The sequence below is a fragment of the Penicillium lagena genome (genome assembly GCF_028827675.1).
Source record: "Penicillium lagena strain IBT 129212 chromosome Unknown utg000002l_segment0_segment0, whole genome shotgun sequence".
NCBI lineage: Eukaryota > Fungi > Ascomycota > Eurotiomycetes > Eurotiales > Aspergillaceae > Penicillium > Penicillium lagena.
This window is the reverse complement of record NW_026623223.1, coordinates 2,443,535-2,464,484: the sequence shown is the minus strand read 5'-3', so window position 1 is coordinate 2,464,484 and position 20,950 is coordinate 2,443,535. Positions and strand designations below refer to the sequence as shown.

The 20,950-nt window shown below is 52.7% G+C and overlaps 11 protein-coding genes across 11 annotated transcripts; 7 read left to right on the top strand and 4 right to left on the bottom strand.

Moving 5' to 3' along the window:
* Nucleotides 1-505: 505 nt before the first annotated feature.
* Nucleotides 506-2,071, top strand: N7510_003768 (M48 family metallopeptidase; the record flags this gene model as incomplete). Its single annotated transcript, XM_056975694.1, has 8 exons — nucleotides 506-943; nucleotides 1,001-1,242; nucleotides 1,292-1,557; nucleotides 1,611-1,656; nucleotides 1,715-1,778; nucleotides 1,832-1,863; nucleotides 1,912-1,970; nucleotides 2,022-2,071. 8 exons carry the CDS (start codon nucleotides 506-508, stop codon nucleotides 2,069-2,071), a joined length of 1,197 nt encoding a protein of 398 aa, XP_056835650.1.
* A 1,685-nt stretch (nucleotides 2,072-3,756) lies between these two features.
* On the top strand, nucleotides 3,757-5,623 carry N7510_003767 (chaperonin-containing T-complex subunit CCT8; the record flags this gene model as incomplete). The annotated part of the gene is made up of 3 exons (XM_056975693.1): nucleotides 3,757-3,815; nucleotides 3,903-4,273; nucleotides 4,338-5,623. 3 exons carry the CDS (start codon nucleotides 3,757-3,759, stop codon nucleotides 5,621-5,623), a joined length of 1,716 nt encoding a protein of 571 aa, XP_056835649.1.
* A 283-nt stretch (nucleotides 5,624-5,906) lies between these two features.
* Nucleotides 5,907-6,584, top strand: N7510_003766 (mitochondrial 54S ribosomal protein bL12m; the record flags this gene model as incomplete). The annotated part of the gene is made up of 2 exons (XM_056975692.1): nucleotides 5,907-6,146; nucleotides 6,252-6,584. 2 exons carry the CDS (start codon nucleotides 5,907-5,909, stop codon nucleotides 6,582-6,584), a joined length of 573 nt encoding a protein of 190 aa, XP_056835648.1.
* Nucleotides 6,585-6,898: 314 nt separating this feature from the next.
* N7510_003765 (uncharacterized protein) lies at nucleotides 6,899-8,447 on the top strand (the record flags this gene model as incomplete). The annotated part of the gene is made up of 2 exons (XM_056975691.1): nucleotides 6,899-7,394; nucleotides 7,462-8,447. The coding sequence occupies 2 exons, from the start codon at nucleotides 6,899-6,901 to the stop codon at nucleotides 8,445-8,447; spliced, it is 1,482 nt and encodes a 493-aa protein (XP_056835647.1).
* A 561-nt stretch (nucleotides 8,448-9,008) lies between these two features.
* Nucleotides 9,009-10,562, bottom strand: N7510_003764 (velvet factor family protein; the record flags this gene model as incomplete). Its single annotated transcript, XM_056975690.1, has 2 exons — nucleotides 9,009-10,020; nucleotides 10,222-10,562. 2 exons carry the CDS (start codon nucleotides 10,560-10,562, stop codon nucleotides 9,009-9,011), a joined length of 1,353 nt encoding a protein of 450 aa, XP_056835646.1.
* Nucleotides 10,563-11,651: 1,089 nt separating this feature from the next.
* Nucleotides 11,652-12,075, top strand: N7510_003763 (uncharacterized protein; the record flags this gene model as incomplete). Its single annotated transcript, XM_056975689.1, has 2 exons — nucleotides 11,652-11,685; nucleotides 11,816-12,075. The coding sequence occupies 2 exons, from the start codon at nucleotides 11,652-11,654 to the stop codon at nucleotides 12,073-12,075; spliced, it is 294 nt and encodes a 97-aa protein (XP_056835645.1).
* Nucleotides 12,076-13,543: 1,468 nt separating this feature from the next.
* On the bottom strand, nucleotides 13,544-15,357 carry N7510_003762 (uncharacterized protein; the record flags this gene model as incomplete). Its single annotated transcript, XM_056975688.1, has 2 exons — nucleotides 13,544-15,137; nucleotides 15,182-15,357. Coding segments are annotated over 2 exons (1,770 nt in total), but the record flags the coding sequence as incomplete, so codon positions are not given.
* A 303-nt stretch (nucleotides 15,358-15,660) lies between these two features.
* Nucleotides 15,661-16,656, top strand: N7510_003761 (pre-mRNA-splicing factor SYF2; the record flags this gene model as incomplete). Its single annotated transcript, XM_056975687.1, has 3 exons — nucleotides 15,661-15,858; nucleotides 15,924-16,559; nucleotides 16,609-16,656. The coding sequence occupies 3 exons, from the start codon at nucleotides 15,661-15,663 to the stop codon at nucleotides 16,654-16,656; spliced, it is 882 nt and encodes a 293-aa protein (XP_056835643.1).
* Nucleotides 16,657-16,738: 82 nt separating this feature from the next.
* horA (ubiquinone biosynthesis protein COQ11) lies at nucleotides 16,739-17,761 on the bottom strand (the record flags this gene model as incomplete). The annotated part of the gene is made up of 4 exons (XM_056975686.1): nucleotides 16,739-17,160; nucleotides 17,214-17,554; nucleotides 17,608-17,662; nucleotides 17,716-17,761. The coding sequence occupies 4 exons, from the start codon at nucleotides 17,759-17,761 to the stop codon at nucleotides 16,739-16,741; spliced, it is 864 nt and encodes a 287-aa protein (XP_056835642.1).
* A 186-nt stretch (nucleotides 17,762-17,947) lies between these two features.
* Nucleotides 17,948-18,796, top strand: yaf9 (YEATS domain-containing protein YAF9; the record flags this gene model as incomplete). The annotated part of the gene is made up of 1 exon (XM_056975685.1): nucleotides 17,948-18,796. One exon carries the CDS (start codon nucleotides 17,948-17,950, stop codon nucleotides 18,794-18,796), a length of 849 nt encoding a protein of 282 aa, XP_056835641.1.
* A 637-nt stretch (nucleotides 18,797-19,433) lies between these two features.
* On the bottom strand, nucleotides 19,434-20,802 carry N7510_003758 (indoleamine 2,3-dioxygenase; the record flags this gene model as incomplete). Its single annotated transcript, XM_056975684.1, has 2 exons — nucleotides 19,434-19,802; nucleotides 19,855-20,802. 2 exons carry the CDS (start codon nucleotides 20,800-20,802, stop codon nucleotides 19,434-19,436), a joined length of 1,317 nt encoding a protein of 438 aa, XP_056835640.1.
* Nucleotides 20,803-20,950: the final 148 nt, after the last annotated feature.

Below are 20,950 nucleotides of genomic sequence, written 5' to 3'. Positions count from 1 at the left end.
TCCCATTCAGGCCTCCATTCAGGCCTCGCACGGCCTTCTGAAACGTAGCCTTGAAGTTCGAGTTACGACCTCTGCAGCTGTCTACGACTTGAGAGGTTATTTGGCGAGGTAGCTGTTTTTTGGCACCCAATTTACCGTCACCTAGCGTTGTAGTGTAGTAAAGAAAGGAAGAAAAGGAACAGATGTGAGCCTTCGGACATACAAGAATTTTTATAGCCGAGCTCGGTGATAACGTCATATTTACTACTGGAAGACAATTGACCAATTCATGCAAGTGTTTATTTAGTGTATATACATTTATCTATTCCAAAGGAGTAGCTTGTTATGTTATTATTCCTTGGCCCCGTAAACTCATAGTTGCTTCCAAGTCGCCCTGTGCGTCCGCTGCTTATCGTTTATCGTTCAGATTTGGGGATGGTCCGACTCCAGCTGCGACAACCTCTCTCTCGCTCTCTCTTCTCTTCCTACCCACACTTCTGGGTAATCTAGACCCTCGCCACTGACCATGCTCGGCCAGCCGCTCCTACGCGCACTCCGCGCCTCTGGCTCTCCTCTATGCACCTCGTCGCCTGCGCGCGTCGCTGCGTTGACCATCGCCGCCGCTCCATTCACGCGCACCTTTCCCATATCACGACTCTCCCGATCCAGCCCACGATGGGTATCTGATGTCTCCTCTCGGAGAGTGCCATCCAGAATCCGACAACCAGCTTATCGACCCTCCTCCACGCCCCTCTTTACCCAGAACTTCCCCAGCAATCGACGATCATTTTTCTCTGGCCCACGTTTCCAGTACCAGAAGAATGACCAATACAATCGATTCGGTGGCTCGGGGCGTCGGCAGACGGTGATGTTCCGCCTCATGCAAGATGCGAAACCGCACCATTTCGTGATAATCGGGCTAGTGCTATCTGGGCTATACCTGTACAACACCGAGGAGGTGGAGGTGAGAACGAGAATCGCGTAATTGAATGATCTGTGTTCTGACCACTGGATATATCAGATGACGGGCCGGCGACGCTTCAACTGTGTCTCCCACCAGCGGGAACTGACAATGGGTGACCAGAGCTACCGCGAGGTTCTGAATGCCGAGCGGGGGAAGGTCTTGCCTGAGAATCACCCGCTGACGCGCATGGTGGATCGCGTGCTGCAGCGGCTGATTCCATTGGCGCCCCTTGAGGGTGCGGATTGGAAGGTCCATGTCATCAAGGATGATGGAATGGTCAACGCATTTGTGCTACCGGGGTAGGTTGAGTCCGTCTGACCGTGTCCACATTATTAATATCGATTCCAGGGGCAAGGTTTTTGTATACACAGGTATCTTGCCCATCTGCCAGAATGAGGATGGTCTGGCTGCTGTGTTGGGCCACGAGATTGCCCATGTTGTGGCCCACCACCCTGCTGAGCGGATGAGCAATAGCTTCTTAACGATTGGAGCTGCTTTTCTTGTCTCATTTCTGTTTGACGTTTCGGGACAGCTGCCTTCAATGCTGCTGAATCTTGTGTATAGCCTCCCAAACTCGCGTACGCAGGAGGCTGAAGCAGACAACATCGGACTCAGTATGTCCCTTTGAATGACAGTATGTGAGTGGGATGCTGATCCAATTGGGTAGTGATGATGTCCAAGGCTTGCTTCAATCCCCAAGCTGCGGTGACACTGTAAGACTATCGCCCCAGCCGAGTTGAAAACCGCCTGCTAATCCAAATATCAAATCAGCTGGTCTCGAATGCAGAATATGGAAAAAGCGGCTCCTCCGCAGTTTATGTCGACTCATCCATCGGTAGGTGCCGTGGGAGATGGTATGCAAATGATTTGTGCTAACCCGTCGTTCAGAGCTACAACCGGATGGAAGCTATTCAAGGATGGTATGCATCTCCACTTTTAATTCTTAAGCCGCTACTAATCCGATACAGGCTTCTCAAGGCCGAGTCAATCTACGACGACAGTGGGTGCAATGCTATAGGGCGCTTCAGTCAGTGTTTGTCGTCTCTTGTGTCGGTGTATCAGTTCTAATTTTCTGCAGTGCCTGGTTTTCGAGACGCGTATGGCTCGCAAGAGTCCTACGGACGGTAGATACAACGGAAATGCGATATAAATGTACAATTAGAATATTATTTACCAGCACCTAGAGTACCTACCTAGGCGATTTCCTCTGCTACTTCTTGGCTTTCCCCTTCCGTTTCAGTGCTCAGGCCTTGCCGCTTTTTGCTCACTGAGTAATACTGAGCACACGCCTGAGCACACTGACCCGCTCACTGACCATTACTGTTGGATAGCTTGGATTTGGGTCCGACAGGGCTAGAGATCGTTGTTAGCAAACGCTTCCTTCTAAAAAAAACCTAGGTATAACGAGGGCCCGCCCCCTTGGGGCGTAGATGTTTTAACTTGATACTGTACTCAGTGCTGCGTTGCCCTTATTTCCTCACTTTACATTGGACAGCCTCAATGGGCCCCTCTAACTATATCAGGTGTATACTTGGCCCTGGCCCCCTTCTACTCCGCAAACAAGGGCCAAAGGTTGTCTCCCGTGCCGGAGCGATCCTGGAGGATCGGTCCCCTTAAATTTTGCAGTAAGAATTACTTCTCGCGAAAGACTAAGAAGATGATAAACTGCCTTCATACAATTCTTTGCCTATGAAGAGCCAGACATGCCTCCACTCTGCTTTCATGCGGCTTACAGTAGTGGATTGACTAGAATGGAAGCCAAATCATGACGAGGAAATCTATATTAGAATATAGTCTGTATAGAGAGAAGATAAACCACATTGAAGACTAGAGAAAAAGATTCTAGAATCAATTAAGGCAAAGAAGATTACTACCGGAATATACCAGGCCAAAGTTCCTAAATGATTCGTTTGTGCCTCCCAAAAACGTGTACTTGTAGGTGCAGCCAATTCCCGATGATAGTCGAATATGGTGAAGATTTACAGGGACCATGTGAGATTGCAAGAGTTTCCTTTCGCGATGCCCGTATGTAGTATATGATAAATCCTTCATGCCGCTGACTCGCTTAGGGACTAGCTACGTTGTGTAATATTTGATACAACAGGATCAGGGGTTTTCGAAAAAATGCCTTTCTATCCTTGATATCGGTTAACACTGTCCCTGAATCGACTCTATTGTAATGCGATCTTCTCAGAACAGCTACCTCTCTATTATGTCTCCATCTTTTCGTCTTCGTGCCCATAGAGTTTCTGTCCTCTTCAGACTGTGATTGCAAGATGTCCGTAACCTCAAGGGCGTTCATTTTGATCTAAAGGGCGATCTTCCGTTGATTCCTCTGAGACGTAGATCGTCTTAAATCAAAGGATATTGACGAGCGAATGTGATCTCAACAGAACGCTCCCGAAGCCAAAGAAGGAAGGAAAAAAGAAGCCTAAGGGTAGTCGCCGTCATCGACCGCAGTATATAAATCCTATGCAATTAGCTAAACGTTCAACTTATTTTCTTTAATACACGGTATGTGATGGATGTATCAGGGAAAGCCAGATGTAAGAATGATGATACATAGAACCTCATTACAATAGGTGACATCAACGGAAATACGATATAACTGTACAATTAGAATATTATTAACCAGCCCCTAGAGTTCCTACCCAAGTACTTCGTTATCTACAAGTAGTTCGGGTACCATCGTCAACTGGCCCCTCGTGCAAACAGAGCAAACCCACACCTTCCCGAGCTCAAAAAACCCCAACTTGTTGTCTCCCCTCCATTACCATCACTTCTGTCTCATCCACAGAAAACGACCGGTTAATATGTCGTTATCTCTCCCTGGGCCCTCCCAGGCCGGCCTCTTCAAGGCCGGGTACCAGAGGTGAGTGGTTTGGTGCGCCCACACTTCCCCCGTTGTGCGCCGCTGATCTGCAACTCCCCTGAACCACCTATTGACCATTCTCCTTAGCCACGATGCCGAAGATGGAGCCGTCATCCGCAACATCGAGGCCTGCCAGGCTATCTCGCAGACCGTCCAGACCTCCCTGGGCCCCTATGGCCGCAACAAGATCGTCATCAACCACCTGCAGAAGATGATCCTGACCTCCGATGCGGCCACGATCCTGCGCGAACTCGACGTCGTGCACCCCGCCGCGAAGCTCTTGGTCATGGCTAGCCAGCAGCAGGATGCCGAGATGGGTGACGGGACTAACTTGGTCATCGTCTTGGCAGGTGAGCTGTTGAAGAAAGCGGAGGAATTGATCCGCATGGGCCTGACGACGAGTGATATTGTCTCGGGCTATGAGAAGGCTCAAAACTACGCATTGAAGGTTCTGGAAGGTATGTTGTTTCTGCCCAAAATTGGCCATCATGACAATGGCACTAACTGGGTGGTTTCTGGCAGATCTCGAGGTCGATCGGCTCAAGGAGCTGCGGTCGCTGACGGAACTCAGCAAGGCGCTGCGGACGGTCGTGGCTAGCAAGCAATCCGGCACCGAGGATATTCTGGCTGGATTAGTGGCCGAGGCGGTGCTCCTGGTCCTGCCCAAGAACCCCCTCAACTTCAACGTGGATAACGTGCGTGTCGTCAAGATTATGGGCGGTAGCTTGGAACAGTCCCGGGTGGTGAGAGGTATGGTCTTTGGACGTGAGCCAGATGGAATCGTCAAGTCGGCCCGCAAGGCCAAGGTCGGCGTTTTCAGCTGCCCAATTGATATCGGCCAGACCGAGACCAAGGGCACGGTGCTCTTGAAGAATGCACAGGAAATGGTGGACTACACCAAGGGCGAGGAGGACCGTCTAGAGACGGCCGTCAAGGAGCTCTACGATTCCGGCCTTCGGGTGGTCGTGGCTGGTTCTTCAGTCGGCGACCTGGCCCTGCACTACCTCAACAAATTTAACATCCTGGTGATCAAGATCCTGTCCAAGTTTGAGCTCCGCCGCTTGTGCCGAGTGGTGGGTGCTACCCCCCTCGCCCGTCTTGGTGCACCCATGCCCGACGAGATGGGCAGCGTTGACGTGGTCGAGACGACCGAGATTGGTGGTGACCGAGTTACCGTTTTCCGTCAAGAGGAGGCCAACGCCGTGACGCGCACAGCCACCATTGTGCTGCGCGGTGCCACCCAGAACCACCTGGATGACATTGAGCGTGCCATTGACGACGGCGTGAACGTCGTCAAGGCCATCACCAAGGACCCGCGTCTGGTCCCCGGAGCCGGCGCCACGGAGATCCAACTGGTTGACCGGATCTCCAACTTTGCCGACAAGACTCCCGGTCTGCCGCAGTACGCCATCCGCAAGTATGCCGAGGCCTTCGAGGTCATCCCGCGCACGCTTGCCGAATCCGCCGGCCTTGATGCCACGGAGGTTCTCTCCCGCCTGTACACCGCACACCACCGTTCTGGACCGACCGGCCAGTCATCCTCTGACGAGGAGGAGGACGATGGCAGCTCCTCGGACGAGGAGGAGCCCTACTGGACCACCGGCGTGGACCTCGAGATTGGCTCCTCTTCCGGTACTCTGGATGCGGTGGAGGAGGGAATCCTGGATCTGATGGCCACCAAGAGCTGGGCGATCCGTCTAGCTAGCGAGTCTGCCCGGACCGTGCTGAGCGTGGATCAGATTATCGTTGCTCGGCAGGCTGGTGGGCCAAAACCCCCTGGCCCGAACGCCAACTGGGATGAGGATTAATTGTATGTTTTGAATGGTGATAGATCTTTCCACGATATCACGAAAAAAGAAGGGTCCTGGAGTGAATAAAAATGAACAACTATAGAAAATGATTGTAGTAGACTACACTATAGATCTGGTCCATTAGAGCGATGACATAAGCAATACACGTGACCCCTTAGATTTTCCCCGTCTCGCTTTCTTTTTGTCTTGCCGCGCCAATTGAGCTGTCTTTTCCCTTTTCTTCTGAATTGCGTCTCTCATTCTCCATCACCTGTTTTTCTCTTTCGTCGTCATCTCCGCCATGTCCCTCCCTATCCACACAGCAGCCCGCTGCTGCAGACACCTCTCCGGCTCCGTCCGTCCGTCCTCCCTGCGCATCGCGACCTCCGCATACACAGCCCGCAGCACACCCAGCAGCCGGCGATGGGAGTCGACCGAGGCCGCTGCTGCGGCTCCCTCCAATCCTAAGATTACGCAGATCGTCGACCAGATCAGCCAATTGACGCTGCTGGAGACCGCCGACCTGGTGTCTACCTTGAAGGTGGGTGCAACACCTCTCTACCCTCCATTGACCCACCATAAATGGGGTCTTTTCATTTTATAAACTGCGAGCTCTAGAAGTCTAACTGGCCCTTCAATGCAACAGACCCGCCTGAACATCCCCGACCTCCCCGTGGGCGGCTTCGCCATGGCCCCCGGCGCTGGCGCTCCAGGCGCGGCTGCCGCAGTTGAGGAAGAGGAAGCTGCGCCCGCCGCGGCAGAGAAGACGCTGTTCAACCTGAAGCTCGAGTCGTTCGAGGCCACGTCTAAGCCCAAGGTCATCAAGGAGATCAAGACCATGCTCGGCCTGTCGCTGGTGGACAGCAAGAAGTTCGTCGAGTCCGTGCCCAAGGTCATGAAGGAGTCTGTGCCGAAGGAGGAGGCGGAGAAGATTGTTGAGACGCTCAAGGGGCTGGGTGCCAAGGTTACGATGGAGTAAAATGTTTGGACAATTTGGAGATTGGAGATGGGGGTACCAGCTCTCCTCTTTTATTTATTCTTTTTTTTGTTAGATGAGTGAGGGCAAATGTACATTATACGCATTGCGTTAAGGCTTCTTTATTTATTTCATTTTTATTCCGAGTGTTCTTTGGTAGAGAGCTCAATTGAATGCATTGGATGCATGTTCAGGTCAATTAAGGATTGAAACTCCGACTCCGGATCCGCCGCCGACTTTCTTCCCTTTCCACCTCAACCCGCCAGTCGCTCTCACACCGCACACCCCTTCTCACATCCACGGCCCATTCGCTTCCCATGGCCGTCCGACGAACAACGCCTTTGCAGCAATGGCTCCAACTTCGTCGAGGCCTCGGCTCAACCACCAATGCGCTCTATCCAGCGCACGCCAGCAACCCTCTCTCCCCAGCCGAGCGACTTCTCGCTCTCTCCAACCAGCACAGTAAACCCACCAGCTCCCGCACGATAAAGCGACCCTTTCATCACACACGCCCAGCTCTCCGGAAAGGCCCTAAACCATCACCCAGAGTGGATGACGCGCAATGGCAACAGAAGCGGCAGCGGTCAGCGGAGTTCTTGGACAACAACCGTTGGATTACATGGAAAGACTACGATACCAAATTGGCAGAGGTTCGGTACGAAGCAGAGTCACTCTACAAGTCCGCGACGGAGGCGGGAATGCTGCCCAAGTCTCTCAAATTGAAGGATTTTACCCAGATAGGAGTCAAATTGCTGGAGGCGTCGACTAAGTCAACTGGGCCCACCAAACAGGCGATCCGATCTATATCCCAAGGTACGCTTATCTCTATCTTTCTTGGTTTGGCCCAGGTCACTGATGAGACCCTGGTACCTGGCGGTAGATGTTGACACCGTCCACAAAATCGGACATGTCCACTCCAACTCGAGCAAGCTCTGGCAGGCATGGCTTCTTCGGGCTTCCGCTAATGCAGAGGCCAAGGCTGCTGTCGTTATTCTCGCGGCTCAGCAAGCCAGAAATCAGAAAGTTGTTCAACGGACCCCATACACCGATATGGTTACCAACTTCGCCCGGCAAGACCGCTACCCGCCCGCTATGTTACTTGAAGCGCATTTTCTCCAAAGACTTGGGAAGAATCAAGAGGCTCGCGACCTGCTGGACAAGGAAATATTTCCGTATCTGCAACCAACGGCCATTCAGCCTCCGCTTTGGGAAGATATCACGCTCGGCAGGAATATTCAGTCGCCCTGGACTCTGCTTGCTACTATCACTGCGCAATTGCAGCTCCACGAGATGACCGATCAGATCCTTGAAACAGCTGCGATCAAGTACCAGGATTCCGATGCTTTAGTCAAATACGCTGCGGTTTTGTGGCAGCGGGGCGAGCAGGACAAGTATGAAGAGTGCATGAACAAGGCTGCCATGGCCGGAAATCCAGATGCCTGTTTCCGACTAGCCAATTACTACTACAAGATGTCGGAGCATGTCTATGATCCGCGCAGCGAGAGAACATGGGAAAGCCCCGCCACCAATCCCGTTGAACGGTTTCTCCAGAAGCTGTTCAGGCCATTGCAAGAACGCATACGTCAGAAGATCGACCCATTCATACATCGCGAGACCTATGCCAAATTGGCCACTGAATGGTACGAGGTGGCTACGGAACTCAACAGCAGCAATCGCGTCCCGGCTTTGATGGCGGCGATCCTGCATCGACGGGTACACAACTGGCGCGCTGCGCAATATTTCATTGATCTACAAGGCGATGATCCTCTGCTGGCCAGGAAAATGGGCTTAATGACGTTGCGTGACGGGTGGGAAGACCCGACCTACGAGCCTGATATTAAAAGCTCAATGTTGCCTGTACCATGATTCAAGCAGGACTGGACGTTAGTTATGTCGTTGCAGAAGCACTTATCATTATCATTTTTGTATAGTATGTATAATACCAAAACCTATTTTCTGAATTAGGGTGTGTCCTTCCCATTTCCACGGATGGTGAGAGCACTCCTTCTATGTTATATGTATCCGCCCCTTCTTCCCCCCTGTCCCCATCTAGCCGTTGAAGACATTAAAGAACAAACCCGCCAGTCTGAGCTCCATCTTTATATTCCCGTCCGGTTTTCACCCACAAAAAGAAATCGAGAAAATGCAGACTAATAAACCCACCAGCCAGATAGAGAGAGCCTTTAAGACACAAAATTTTTTTCCCGGCGCCACAACACCCACGAGCTCTCAAGCTCTCATTGATATCAAGTCACGCCATAGAAGGAAACCATAATAAGAAAGAAAGAGGGTAGACGCCAGCCCATTCTCAGGAACATGCCCACAGAAAAGCGAGATACAGAGTGAAAAAAGAACGTAACCGAATGAGAAAGCACATACATCATCGTCCAAATCCATGAATCTGCACACAAAAGAAAGAAAGGAAGATCAATAGGGTTTCCTCCTCCCCTTCCCTTTCCCCTTACCCCTCGTCTTCAGCTCCACAAACCCAAGAGCCTTCAACCCCTCCGCTAGATTCGACGAGTCCTGCATCCCCGGGAAATCCTTCGCGGGATACACGCGGAATGGATCAGACCACGTCTCCGCAAGAATCGGCATGGACTGGCCCGTATCCTCGACGGAACCCCAATTCATGAGCCGGAACTGCAGCCGGTACAGGCCCGCCGAGCGGATGGAAAGGTCTGCGAAGATGAAAAATGTTGCTGGTGGGTGGATGTGAGGTCGAGACAGAGAGGATAGCGTGTTTCTTTTGCTTGTGTTTCTGGATATGATGTTCGCGGACGAGGAAAGTGATGGGTGTATTGGTGCAGATGTCGGGTCTGGGTCTTCGTCCACATAGAAGGGGGACATGAATGCTTTGCCGGAGAGTAAAGGCGTGGAAAACGTGTCGTCAGAACGGGCGACGCCACCGTTTCCTTCACTGGTACTACTGCGCTTGGAGCCTGTGGGATCTGCGTCGGTGGGCTGTGCCCACGGGGAAGAGGAGGACACTGGAAAGAGAAGGCAGCCTACAGTGAAGCGCGGGTCTTGCAGAATATCACGGTCCTCCTGCGAGACTGGATCGAAGTCTGTTAGGAGGATTTGCACTATCGGAGGCGGGTCAACGGGGCGGCGGTCTCTGTCGCCGGCGCCGCAGGCTCGCGCGGCTTCGGGCTGCTGGCGGATATGGAGGTGGTAGCGGGACTGTGTGGATGGGCGGCGTGGTTGCCGTGGCGGTGGAGGAGGGGGAGGCGGTGATGATTCTGGAGAGTGATGAAGAAGCCTATCAAACCCTAACGGCATACTATAGCTTGTTGGCCGTGATCTTTGTCTTGATGGTGGCTCGTTGTGGCTGCCGCTGCTCGTCCTAGTGGACGGAGCAGCACTGCTCGCATATGCTGCAGCGGCGCTCTTTTCTGAGTAGACGGGACTGGGCATCGTTGTCGAGCTGCTGCTGTGCCTGAAATTCAATGTTAGAGGACGTGTGTCTTGCGGTCATTGCGCGGTCTCTTCTGGTGTTAGGGTTTCGTGGAAACGACCTTTTCGGTTTCTCTTTGGTCCATTTCTATCCAGCCTTTTCCTCTGAGAATGCAAGAATGGCAAATAAAAAACCCAAAAAAGAAAGGAAAAGAAAAAGAAAAAGAAAAGAAAGGGACTGTACTGTGACTCCAGGTCGTAACCCCGATAGCTATCATAGTCGCGACCATGGCTCATGGGGCTTGACACATCCTCGTACGGGCTGGGGCAACCGTGTAGATCGGACTTCGCAGGACCGCGGTTCTGAGTCCGTAGCGGTAGTGTTTGTGGCATAGACTGGCGGTAAAGATGCCGTGGAGTTTCAGAAGAGACCAGGTACCTGGCGTCGGGAGCCCGGCCCGGGAGATGGCCACTGAGCGATGGCAATCGGGGCCCTGGCGGCGTAGTTAGGACGGGACGATCGTAGGCCGGGCCGTGCGGCAGGAATTTTCGAGGCTCATGCCTAGGATATGGCGAATAGGGCATTCGGGGCTGTTGTGAACGGCCCGGGTCGAAGTAGTCTATCCGTTCGGGTGTGGGATGCCCCCATTCTCGCGATGGCGGCCTCGACATCTATCTGGTCACGGAACCCCGACGGAGCGGGTTGGGATTCTTGCTATTTGTAGATGTGTTCGCCAAGGTAAACGCCAGTGTGTTTCAGCTCGCTGCAAGGCAGGCATTCGTGCGAAATAGAAGCGGTCAGGTTGGCCACGAGCGAATACCTCGGAGCGCTGATGTCTATATATGCCTGCCTCGGAGGCCGGGCCGTAATTAACAAATGAAGATATGATGTAATGCATGTTCTGGGATTCGGCAGGGAAGACAAAGAGAAGGCATCTAATAACCCCGCCACATTCGTATGTATTCATGTATGTAGTATGTACTCACCAAGAAGGCATGATAGGGAACGGTGTGCCACCCTGGCTCAGTTGCCTGGCAGTAGGAGAGAGAGAACAGAAATCCCACCCTGCCCGATTTCCTACCATGCCTTCCCTTCTTTTTGTTTCCTTGGGTGTGTGGTTCCTTGGACCTAGTCACCCTAGTCACCCTAGTCACTTCGGTATGAATATGACAGGAGATAAACGGGCGGAACGGTTGTGTGTCTCGGGGTACCTCCAATTTATTATTTTATTAGGTTCCTTCTTCATTTTAGCACTAGTGTGCACCAAGCAGCATCAGCTGTAGTACATACTACTGGTTGCGCCCAGTTCCACTATCACAGCCCCCCAAAAAGGAAGACCCGGGGGGGGAACGGGCCGAGCGCGGGTTTTTGCCACGAGTCCAAGGGGGGAAAGGTGAACCAGTAAAAGCCGTGTGTCTCTCGAGCGTAAATGTGCGTGGGGAACAGCTAGCCTATTTGAGGACCCATGTTCCTGCTAGCAACTAACGCCCGAGAAGCTCCGAGGCGGGTGCAAGAAACCCCCCAAAACCAAAAAAGACGGTCAGGATTCGATCACACCTGTCTTTCCCAAATATCGAGGCTACCTGGCTGTGTAACCCCATCATCAATGGTGATGGATATCGTTTGAGATATAAGAACTAGAAAATGGGATTCAGAGGCAAGCCAACCCAACAATGGGCGTTGTGTGGGTGTTTGGCCTGTTAACCGGTTGGCCGGTAACGAACTAGGTTGAGCACAACGGGCCCTAGCTGAAGCATGCAGGGAAAAAAAAAACCAAAAAAACTCAGATCTCCGCTTTATACACACAGAGGAGATGCCCGGTGGAACGCCCGAGCAGCGGTTGCTGCCGACGATCTCTGTCGGAAAGCTGACCGACTAACGTCCGGGCTGAACTGGTCGCCGGCTCCACATTGTGTAGTTCGAATCATAGCTGCCCCTCGAAATAGTCGGCACCTGAAGACGAACTACATCCGTATTGTGATTGGTCGTCGGCAATCGTGCATCTCGGTTCCATCCCACCCAGACTCCATAACGGAGATCTCAAAACTCCTCAGTGGCTTCTATGTAGGAATGAATTTCTCCGATATTGAGCTCTGATAGTGGATGACGGTGGACCCGCATGTGAGCGGGCTGATTAAAACTCTCGACGGCCCCTCTACCCCTGGGTGGAGAGTCGGACGTTGTCAGTTTCGGCAAGAGCCCGTTTTTCTTTTCCGGGAATCAGTGGGCATTAGCGTTCATGGCAGTGCGGTCTGGCCTCCTCCAAGCCTGTCACTAGTTCGGTGTGCGCCAACTGTTTTTCAGGGATCAGATACGTGGTAAATGTATGTATCTGATCAGATCTGCAATGCAATAGCCTTAACAAATCGAGGAGTTCGCAGCATGTCACTAGCTGACAATCCAGACCTCCGGAATCACTAGTGTTTTGTTTTTTTCATGCAGCCTTCTTTTCACATGAGCTGACCTGACTCTCCGAGGTGGCATTTGAGTTGCCAGCCATGCAAGGTTCTGGAGTCCGCCACGCCGGGGTGGTTTGCAAGGAACAGCGCGGTTGGGAACTACCAATGTCGGAATCTTGAAAAGACAGCAGCTGCACAGTAGTCGTATTATGCATCGCAGTTGGCCTATCCGCGTCGGCTGGTAAAGGGTAGGCACGGAGCGCGGCCCACCTACTGCAAAGCAGAGTTTGAACTCTGCCTCCTGACGGCAACGCGATGAACTTTCATTTCCGCCGATGCTTTTCGAGGCCCGCAATTGCGACAGAAAATTGTATACTTCGAAATAATATTGCAAATGACCTCATCACGGGCCGTGCCTGAATCCGCCCCGCGAATCCGCCCCGCTAAAAAACGGCTGGGCTGGCTGGGAATAATAAATCCATGGAACGACCGGACTCAGGCACAAAATCCGAGGTCCCGCTGAGAGACACCAAAAGGAAGCAACCTGGCTTAGTGATCAGCAGAACAAGGAATACTTGCCTCGCTGGAGCCTTGCGCAGCAACAAACACTCGCCAAGCCCAGCTGCAGGCCAGTCAGGCAGTCACTGTAGGGACGCAGCATTTCGGAGGTAGATAGAAAAGAATAAATTAGCCGCGATTGCCGGATCTTGGGGCTGCATTAGCAAATGAACCCTATTTCCTTTATAGGAAGGCAGATTGGTGAACAAAAAGGGTCTGAGACCCAAGGACAGGATTAACCTTGAAAACGGCCGTTCTCAAAGGGATGGGCTTCGCCGCCCGCCAACCCGTTGATCATCGTTCCCAAGTGACGTGGGCGGATATGAACGATCCATGTCCGTGCGTACGACACTAGATGATGCGGGTGGTGCGACTGAGAGAGGCTTAGGCATGACCGGGGTTGAATACAGCGAAAGCAAGGTAGGCGTTGATAGAGATCAGCGTCGATCTGGGACGCTGGGCTGGCTGATTGGAAGGGTGCAATCCAGGAGGATCCCCGTTGCGTTGGCGTGGTCGATGACAAGTTCGAGTGAACAAAGGTAGTGTATTTTCTCATATCTACACTAAGGGATCTCTATGACTTTCTTTTTTATACAGACACCGGAAAATCAAAAGCCAAGATCGGGGCTCGGATCTATGTCCAGGTAAAGATCGGCTGCAAACCATCCGACTTGCAGTTTTCCTTTGTACGGCCTGTCCTCAAACATGAGAGGCATCACCGATCCAAACGGGCCGGATTTTGGTACCGGTCCGGGATCAATCATTCCCGTGCTCTGCCCGACATTGACGGCGAGAAAATTGCCGTTTATGCGATCCCAGGTCACGATATATCCGGTACGCTCCCATGGGCTGTTTTCAAAATGTTGAACCTCCATTGTCCCCAGTTGCATCAGATGTAAACAGTGATGTCCCATCTGAGGAACACCATTCAGAATCCGATGAGCGCGCATTAACCCCAAGGTAGACGGAGTCCAGGGTCTAGACGTGTCGTGTGAGTCGGGAAGCTGGGAATCCGAGAACTCAATTGGCGAGTGTTGAGGTGAGAAACGAACCTGCCAAGGGGCATTTTTGACAGTGGGGTCGGCAAAGTGGCAAGGTCGCTCGTCGCAATCGTTTAGTATGTCCACAGTCCGACCCCAGGATTCCGGTGATTTGGAAAACATAGACGCTTCGAGCTCGTGAAACAAACGCCTCTGATTGTCGTATCCCTGGCAGTCGCCATCGATCGTGATGAGTGGTTCGTCACCAAATGGCGGCGGTCTCGTAGACTCGGCGAAACTGGGGGCAGTATGGGTTTGACGCTCGCCATCCCACTCAATGCCCATCCTTTGCTCCATGTTGGAGACCTCTCTCTCCAATATCCGAACGTACTCATATTCCGTGATCAGATGGGGTAACCCTTCGCCCACAATCGGATCATCGAGCAGAGTCCGCAGTGAGTTGAATCTGCGGATATAAGGCAGTCTGTTACCGTTGCGTTGAGCAATGTCCTTAAGAAAGTTCAGAGCCGTTGTGGAACGTCCAGCGTAAATCAAATTTGAAACGACGGAATAGCAGGAAAACCATAGATCGCGAATTTGATCACTCGGGGCTTCCCCAGGTCCATGGTCCATTAAGTAGCTCCATGCGTTGTGCAACGGTGCCCGACTCCCTAGTCTTGCGAGTATCTGAATATAACAGACATTCCATTCCATGAGATCGTGGAGTCTGACTTGGCTCTGCGACCCTTTTTCTCCTTCGCCCGTGATCACGGCAAGCATAGGACTTGGATCGTAACGTGGATCTTCAAGATAGGCAGCAGAAAGGATTTTGGAGCCGGGTTCGGCTACCATTGTGCTCATTTTATCATTCAATTTCCGATGCCCCTGGCGACTGAAGCCCTTCACAAAGTGTGCGAGGGCTGAAGCGTCCAGAGAGAGCAGCGCATAACGCATCCCCAACGCGTAGAGTTGAGGCAGAATAGGCGCCTCAATCTTTTGAAGCCTTGCAATAATGTCACGCAATACCAAAACAACATCGGCCTCTGGGTAATGTCGCACACAACGTCGGAGAGCATGAGAAAGAAGACGGCAGTCCTCGCTCTGCAGGAATTGAGCTCCTTGCCTATCCTGCACATATCTTTCAACAATGTTTCTTAACGTGGAGAGGCGAGAGGTGTTGTTCAAGATGAATGTTTGCTTCTTTTGCTGGGGGGTGGAAGTCCTCTGAGGGAATTCCATAAAGGCGCAGGAGGAATACCGGCATACCACTCTTGGTCGAACAGGCCACGAAGTCTCTCCTGCAAGTGCAGGTTTGGCTGTGGCTCATACCGTGGTTCAATTGCGCCAGTTACAGAGAACCGAAGCAATTCGGAAGGCGAAGGTCTGGCATTTGCGTCCTCGCTGACAGTGGTGGACAAGTCATGGTGATACCGAATGGCTGGCTGCGGAAGAAGGTGACTGGAGCCAAGTTGTCGCCTTGAGCGTTGTAGCGCAGCCCAAGAGGAAGACCCTCTCATACTTGCTAGGGGTGACGGCAGATAACCCCCATTCAGGTCACGGTGGCCCAATCCAGGAGGGTGGAGAGAGATAAACAGCGATAAGGGGACCAAAGAAGCTGGGGTAGTTTGGACGGGCAGACGAAGGGCGGTAGAAGGGGCGGTGAGCCTTGTCATTTCAGACTCTGATTACGTCTAGGCTCTTTAACACCCACACTACACAGCACCACCCCTTTCACCACCTCAAACATGCCGAAGACACGACGTTCGAAGCCCTCTGTAGAGGAAGACGCAGCTGCGCAACGTCCCGACGAGCAACCGGAGGCTGCATCCGAGAAGACATCCACCGAAGACGCCTCAGAATCGAAACCCGAGACGTCAGAGAATGACGCGGCATCCAAGGCCCGTGAACGACAGGAAAGATTCAAAGCTCTACAGTCCCGCGCGGTAAGTTAACCCGTCGACGTAGACTATCATCCGGTGCGTGTTTTGGAAACTGACTCAAACAATAGAAATCCGCAGCAGAGCGAAACCTCAAGGAGACCGCGGCGGAGACCCAGCGTCTAGCCACCGACCCAGCGTTGTTGCATTCGCTATCCCGCAAGCATGCTTTTGCCTCGCATAACCTTTTGAAGGCCGATACCGAAGCTTCAGGGGAAGATTTTGAGCGCAAACGTGCCTGGGACTGGACAGTGGACGAGTCGGAAAAGTGGGACAGGCGCATGGAGAAAAAGCAGCGTCACCGCGACAATGTGGCGTTCCAAGACTACACTCAAGATGCACAGAAGGTCTACAAGAGACAGATGAGGGAGCTAGCGCCGAATCTGGAAGCCTATGAAAAGGAGAAAATGGCCGCTATTGAAAAGGCTGCCGCCAACGGCGATCTGGAGATCGTGGAGACAAGCGATGGAGAGATGATTGCCGTCGACAAAAACGGCAGCTTCTATTCTACCGCGGACTCGGTTGGTTTCACTGACAGCAAGCCGGACCGCGCCGCTGTGGACAGACTGGTCAGTGATCTGCAGAAGGCCGAGGAAGTGCGTCTGAAGAAGCGCAAGGAGCGTCGTGGCGACGAGGAGGCGGATGTCACCTACATCAACGACAAGAACAAGCAGTTCAATCAGAAACTGGCTCGGTTCTACAACAAGGTATGCGTGGCCCCGTCGCAGAACTATGCGCGTACTAACTTTTCCATAGTATACTACCGAAATTCGGGACAGTTTCGAGCGCGGAACCATGATTTAATGCGATCACGAAATTCAAAGATATAATACATGCGGCCGATGTCAACACGGCTTTCAACGAGGATTACCCTGATGCAGTTGATCTAAAGCATTGACTTCCTCCAGGCCTTTGTGGCCAGCGCCTCGATCTGTTTTGTTCCCACTGCTCCCTTGGTGGACTCATCCTCCAATGCCTCGACCACCGCATCACCCACCACATCGACTTTGAGAGGTTTCTCGGCCATGGCCCCTAGGAATCCAAGCTTGTTCCCGAGCAAGGCATTGACCTCAGAAGCAACAAAGCCACCTAGTGCGATTGGCAGTGTGAATTTGCGGCTAGAGTCATACATGAAACTGGGACGGATGAAGATGCTTCGGAGTTCGGGAAGCTTGGAAGCGATGGTTTGTTCCGCTTCTCTTTTGGTCGTGATATACCTGGCCGGCAGTATCGGTGCCCCGGCGGCGGCAGAGATGTAGACGAAGGTGGGAACATGTTCGTTCGACGATTCCTGGGCCAGCGCAATAGCTTTCGAACAACTTAGCCTTTTTCTGAGAATCACAACTCGAATTGGCACGTACCGGAATCCCTGTTCATCAATTCATAGGTCAATTGCCCGTCTTTTTCTTTTGGCTGTAGCTCCTCGCCCTCAGTCCTTAAGAGTGGGTTTTGGCTCCCCAACTTCGATGAGCTGAAGGCTCGCTGCAGGCCGCTCACGACCGGCTCCCTCCCTTGCACCACACCCTTGTAATCTGCCTCCAAAAGGATTCCCATGGTATGAACGACAGCAGAGGCGCCGTTCAAGAATGGTTTATAGCTTTCGGGCTTCAACATATCGGCCCTTGCCCACTCGACTGAGCTAGCCCAGCTCGGACGTTCGCGCGAATCTGTAACAGTGTCCCATCGGGGTTCGCCGGATCGACTGAAGCTTTTAGCATTGGGAATCCGGGGCTCATGTCGGAAAGGAAGACACACCTTAATGAGGTTACCGACCAGCCTCTTGCTGCTGCCGATTTACAGATCCGAGACCCTAGTGGGCTGGTTAGCAGCGTGGCCTGATGGGCATGGCGAGTTTCGACGAACCCAAGAAACCACTCCCTCCTGCAACGACCAATCGTTTGGCAGCCATGGTGTAGTGTAGAAGGAGAGAAAAGACAAGACAGGAAAACACGCAGCGAAGCTCTGGTGATTCATGCTGTCACGTCACGTGTCGCGGGAATGCCTTGCGCGCATAAATTCCACCGTTTCTCTCCAAACACATTCTTCCCTCCAACGCATTAGACTACAGATCAACTCTGCTATCCAACTGTGCAGTATGCCATCTGCTCCTGGAAACAAGCGCGTCCGGGTTCGTGTTCCACCCCCGAAAGCCAAGACAAACAAGCTTACCGTCAGTTTCGTAGGGCGTCTCAGTGTACCGACCATTCAGTACGTCCTCAACGTGAATTTAGCCAACCAAAAGCTAACGATCACAGTCTTCGGAACCGAAGCGCAACCCTTCGACCCAGAGAAAAAACCTGCCAACGCGCCAGTGGACCACACACACCAATGGCGCATCTTCGTTAAGGGCGTCAACGATGAGGACATCTCCTACTGGCTGAAGAAAGTACAGTTCAAACTCCACGAGACCTACGCGCAGAGCGTGCGCACGATCGAGCAACCGCCCTTTGAAGTCGTCGAGACAGGCTGGGGTGAATTCGAGATCCAGGTCAAGTTGTACTTCGTCCCGGAATCGAACGAGAAGCCCCAGACCCTGTGGCACAGCTTGAAACTGCACCCGTACGGACCCGATGCAGAGGGAATGCGCGAGCGCCGTGAAGTGGTCGTCAGCCAGAACTACGAGGAAATTGTGTTCAATGAGCCTGTGGAACCCTTTTATGAGATTCTCACGGGAGGTCCTTCAGGGGGACAGCTGCCAAGGAGCAAAGGGAAGAATGCCAAGCAGATTGCACAGAGTCGGACTGCGGATATTCCATTGACTGAGGGCCCGAAGAATCCATATGCTCGGACGACGGAGAACAGGGAGATTGATCGGTTGGACGAGGCCAATAAGACGGTGGAGCAGATGATTAAGGAGGAGAAGGAGCGGCTTGTGGAGCGGGAGAAGAGATTGGCGGAGCTGCGTGAAAGCGAAGGTGTTCCTACAGCTACGAAGAAGAGATGATCTATCGTGCAAGGGTCCGTCATGCATCTTGCGGAGTCTGGAAAGAGCATGAATCTCGGGCAAGGGGACACAAAGTATAGGGTGCCACCTGAGAGAGGATCTTCCATCTGTCGGTTGATCATGGCCCTTTCGTGGCGGGTACAATCGGAACCCACAACGCTGACGAGGCTGCCCTCAGCTTGTTCGCAGCGCATCGACCGCGCGACGAAGATCCCCGCGAGTTGGCTCATGGATATGAATCCCAATCTCAGCTGCTCAGCTGTTCAGTTAACTACGTCCACTACAGCTGAGGCCATGTGTACTCCACAGGTATGGGATGGAGGGTCCTTGCTGCCCTTGTTCCATCCCTACCAACATATGACCGTGGTCGGTTATGTCTGGGACGCGGTGGATTCCATGTGCTATGCGGCCTTTTTCTCTTGATAGAGCATGCATTCTCGTCGAAGCTAGGGTTGCCATACTAAGCAGCACAGAAGTCAAAAGGATGAGTTATGTGCTGGACTGAATTCTCGAGTATTTAATACTTTCAATCAGACGGCGTCAATAAAACAATGTCATATATACGCAAATCAAACCAAGTCATAAACATCCATCTCGCCAGCAAGACGTTATACCCCGCCAACAAATTAAGCCAACTCTAACACGTCGCCGCTTTAGTGGTATCCCTCGTCTGCTTCAAGAAAGGAATCAAACTGGTCCCGCCAGTCCCATACAACCCTGTCGGATTTGTCTCATTCTTCGCCCCGGCGCTGGGCGAAGCGAGATTCACCCGATCACTCCTCGCCTGCTCAACCGGTGCGCGACTCCTGGCCGGCATAATGATATACCTGGACACGATCTGGATGTGCGTATCCCGGAAAGCGCTCAGCGTCAGGACCGCAGCATTGTATGCCTCTTTTGCGGGGGAGTCTGCGTGTGGGCTCATGATGAAGGATCGGACGGTGGAGAGCGCAGATAGAGTTTCGAGGAAGCGTCTGTGTGGCGCAGGCATGTAGTTACGCATTTCCTAGATGGGTTAGTTGGCACATAGTCCCCAGGGAAAAGGAAGTATAACTCACCTGGATATACCCAGTTCCCGAGGGCCGCACCTCCCCAGTAGCAGAGTGATTCACACCCAGAAAGATATCAAAAGTCTGAATTAACGAGCTTTGCGCATTACTCCCCCCACTGTATTGATGCCACTCGCCATGGCCATCACCAACATCATAGAACACGCCATCCGGCAGGCCGGCGGTGCTCATATTCTTGCTGCCGGCAAGAAACGGACGGAGCTGATGGAAAAACACTGCGGGGGCGCAGTGTTCGTACATGCGTTTGAGGATCCCATTGAGTTCGCGCAGGCCGTCTGTGAATCTGCACAGCAGAGCGGCAAGCCGCGGAGCGTCGTGTGCGTTCGCCGCGGCGATGGCGTCGAGCATCAGGGGCACCAGCTTTGCGCCCCGGGCTTCGATGGCGACGGATATGACGATGAACCATTCTTCGTCTCTTGTTCCTGTGAAGGAGGTGAGGAGGGAGATGGTGTCTGGGTTTGTGAGCTCGGCCTTTGGGTCGGAGGTTTTGTAGTTCCAGAGCGTTAGGGCGGCGTAGGTTGCACAGGCAGGTAGTTCGAGGTGGGCAGAGATTTCAAGGAGGGGTTTTGAGATGCATGGTGGTAGGACCTGAGTTACACTGTCAATATAGAGAGACAGAGTGGATGGGTAGAGCTGGTTTACCTCTTTGGGTTTCTGGCCGCCCCAGATATAGGCGTGCGTGAGGAAACCGAGGACGACGTATGCTCGCCGCCACTCCGGTTCTGTTCGGAGCCGTGATGGGGAGAGGACCGGGAGACTGTCTATAAGACAGCGAATCTGTCCGCTCTGGATGAGATGAGGGAGCTGGCTGGCCAGGTCTTCCCATGGGGCAAAGTAGGGCTGGGTGAGTTGCGGCAGAGGAAGACCGTCTGGGAGGAAACCGTGCGCTGTTGAGATGGCAAACTCATCGAGATCGATGCTAGGAGACAGCAACATTGTGTAGGGCAGAGTGATTTTTTTGCCAGGATCAAAGATAACTAATCTCTTCCTCGAAGGTGGTGATAGTGAAGTCCAAGAACGACAGAGTTGAAAGCCGAGGAAATAGTAAGTTTATATAAGTTAGGTTTGTGATGGATGCATACGC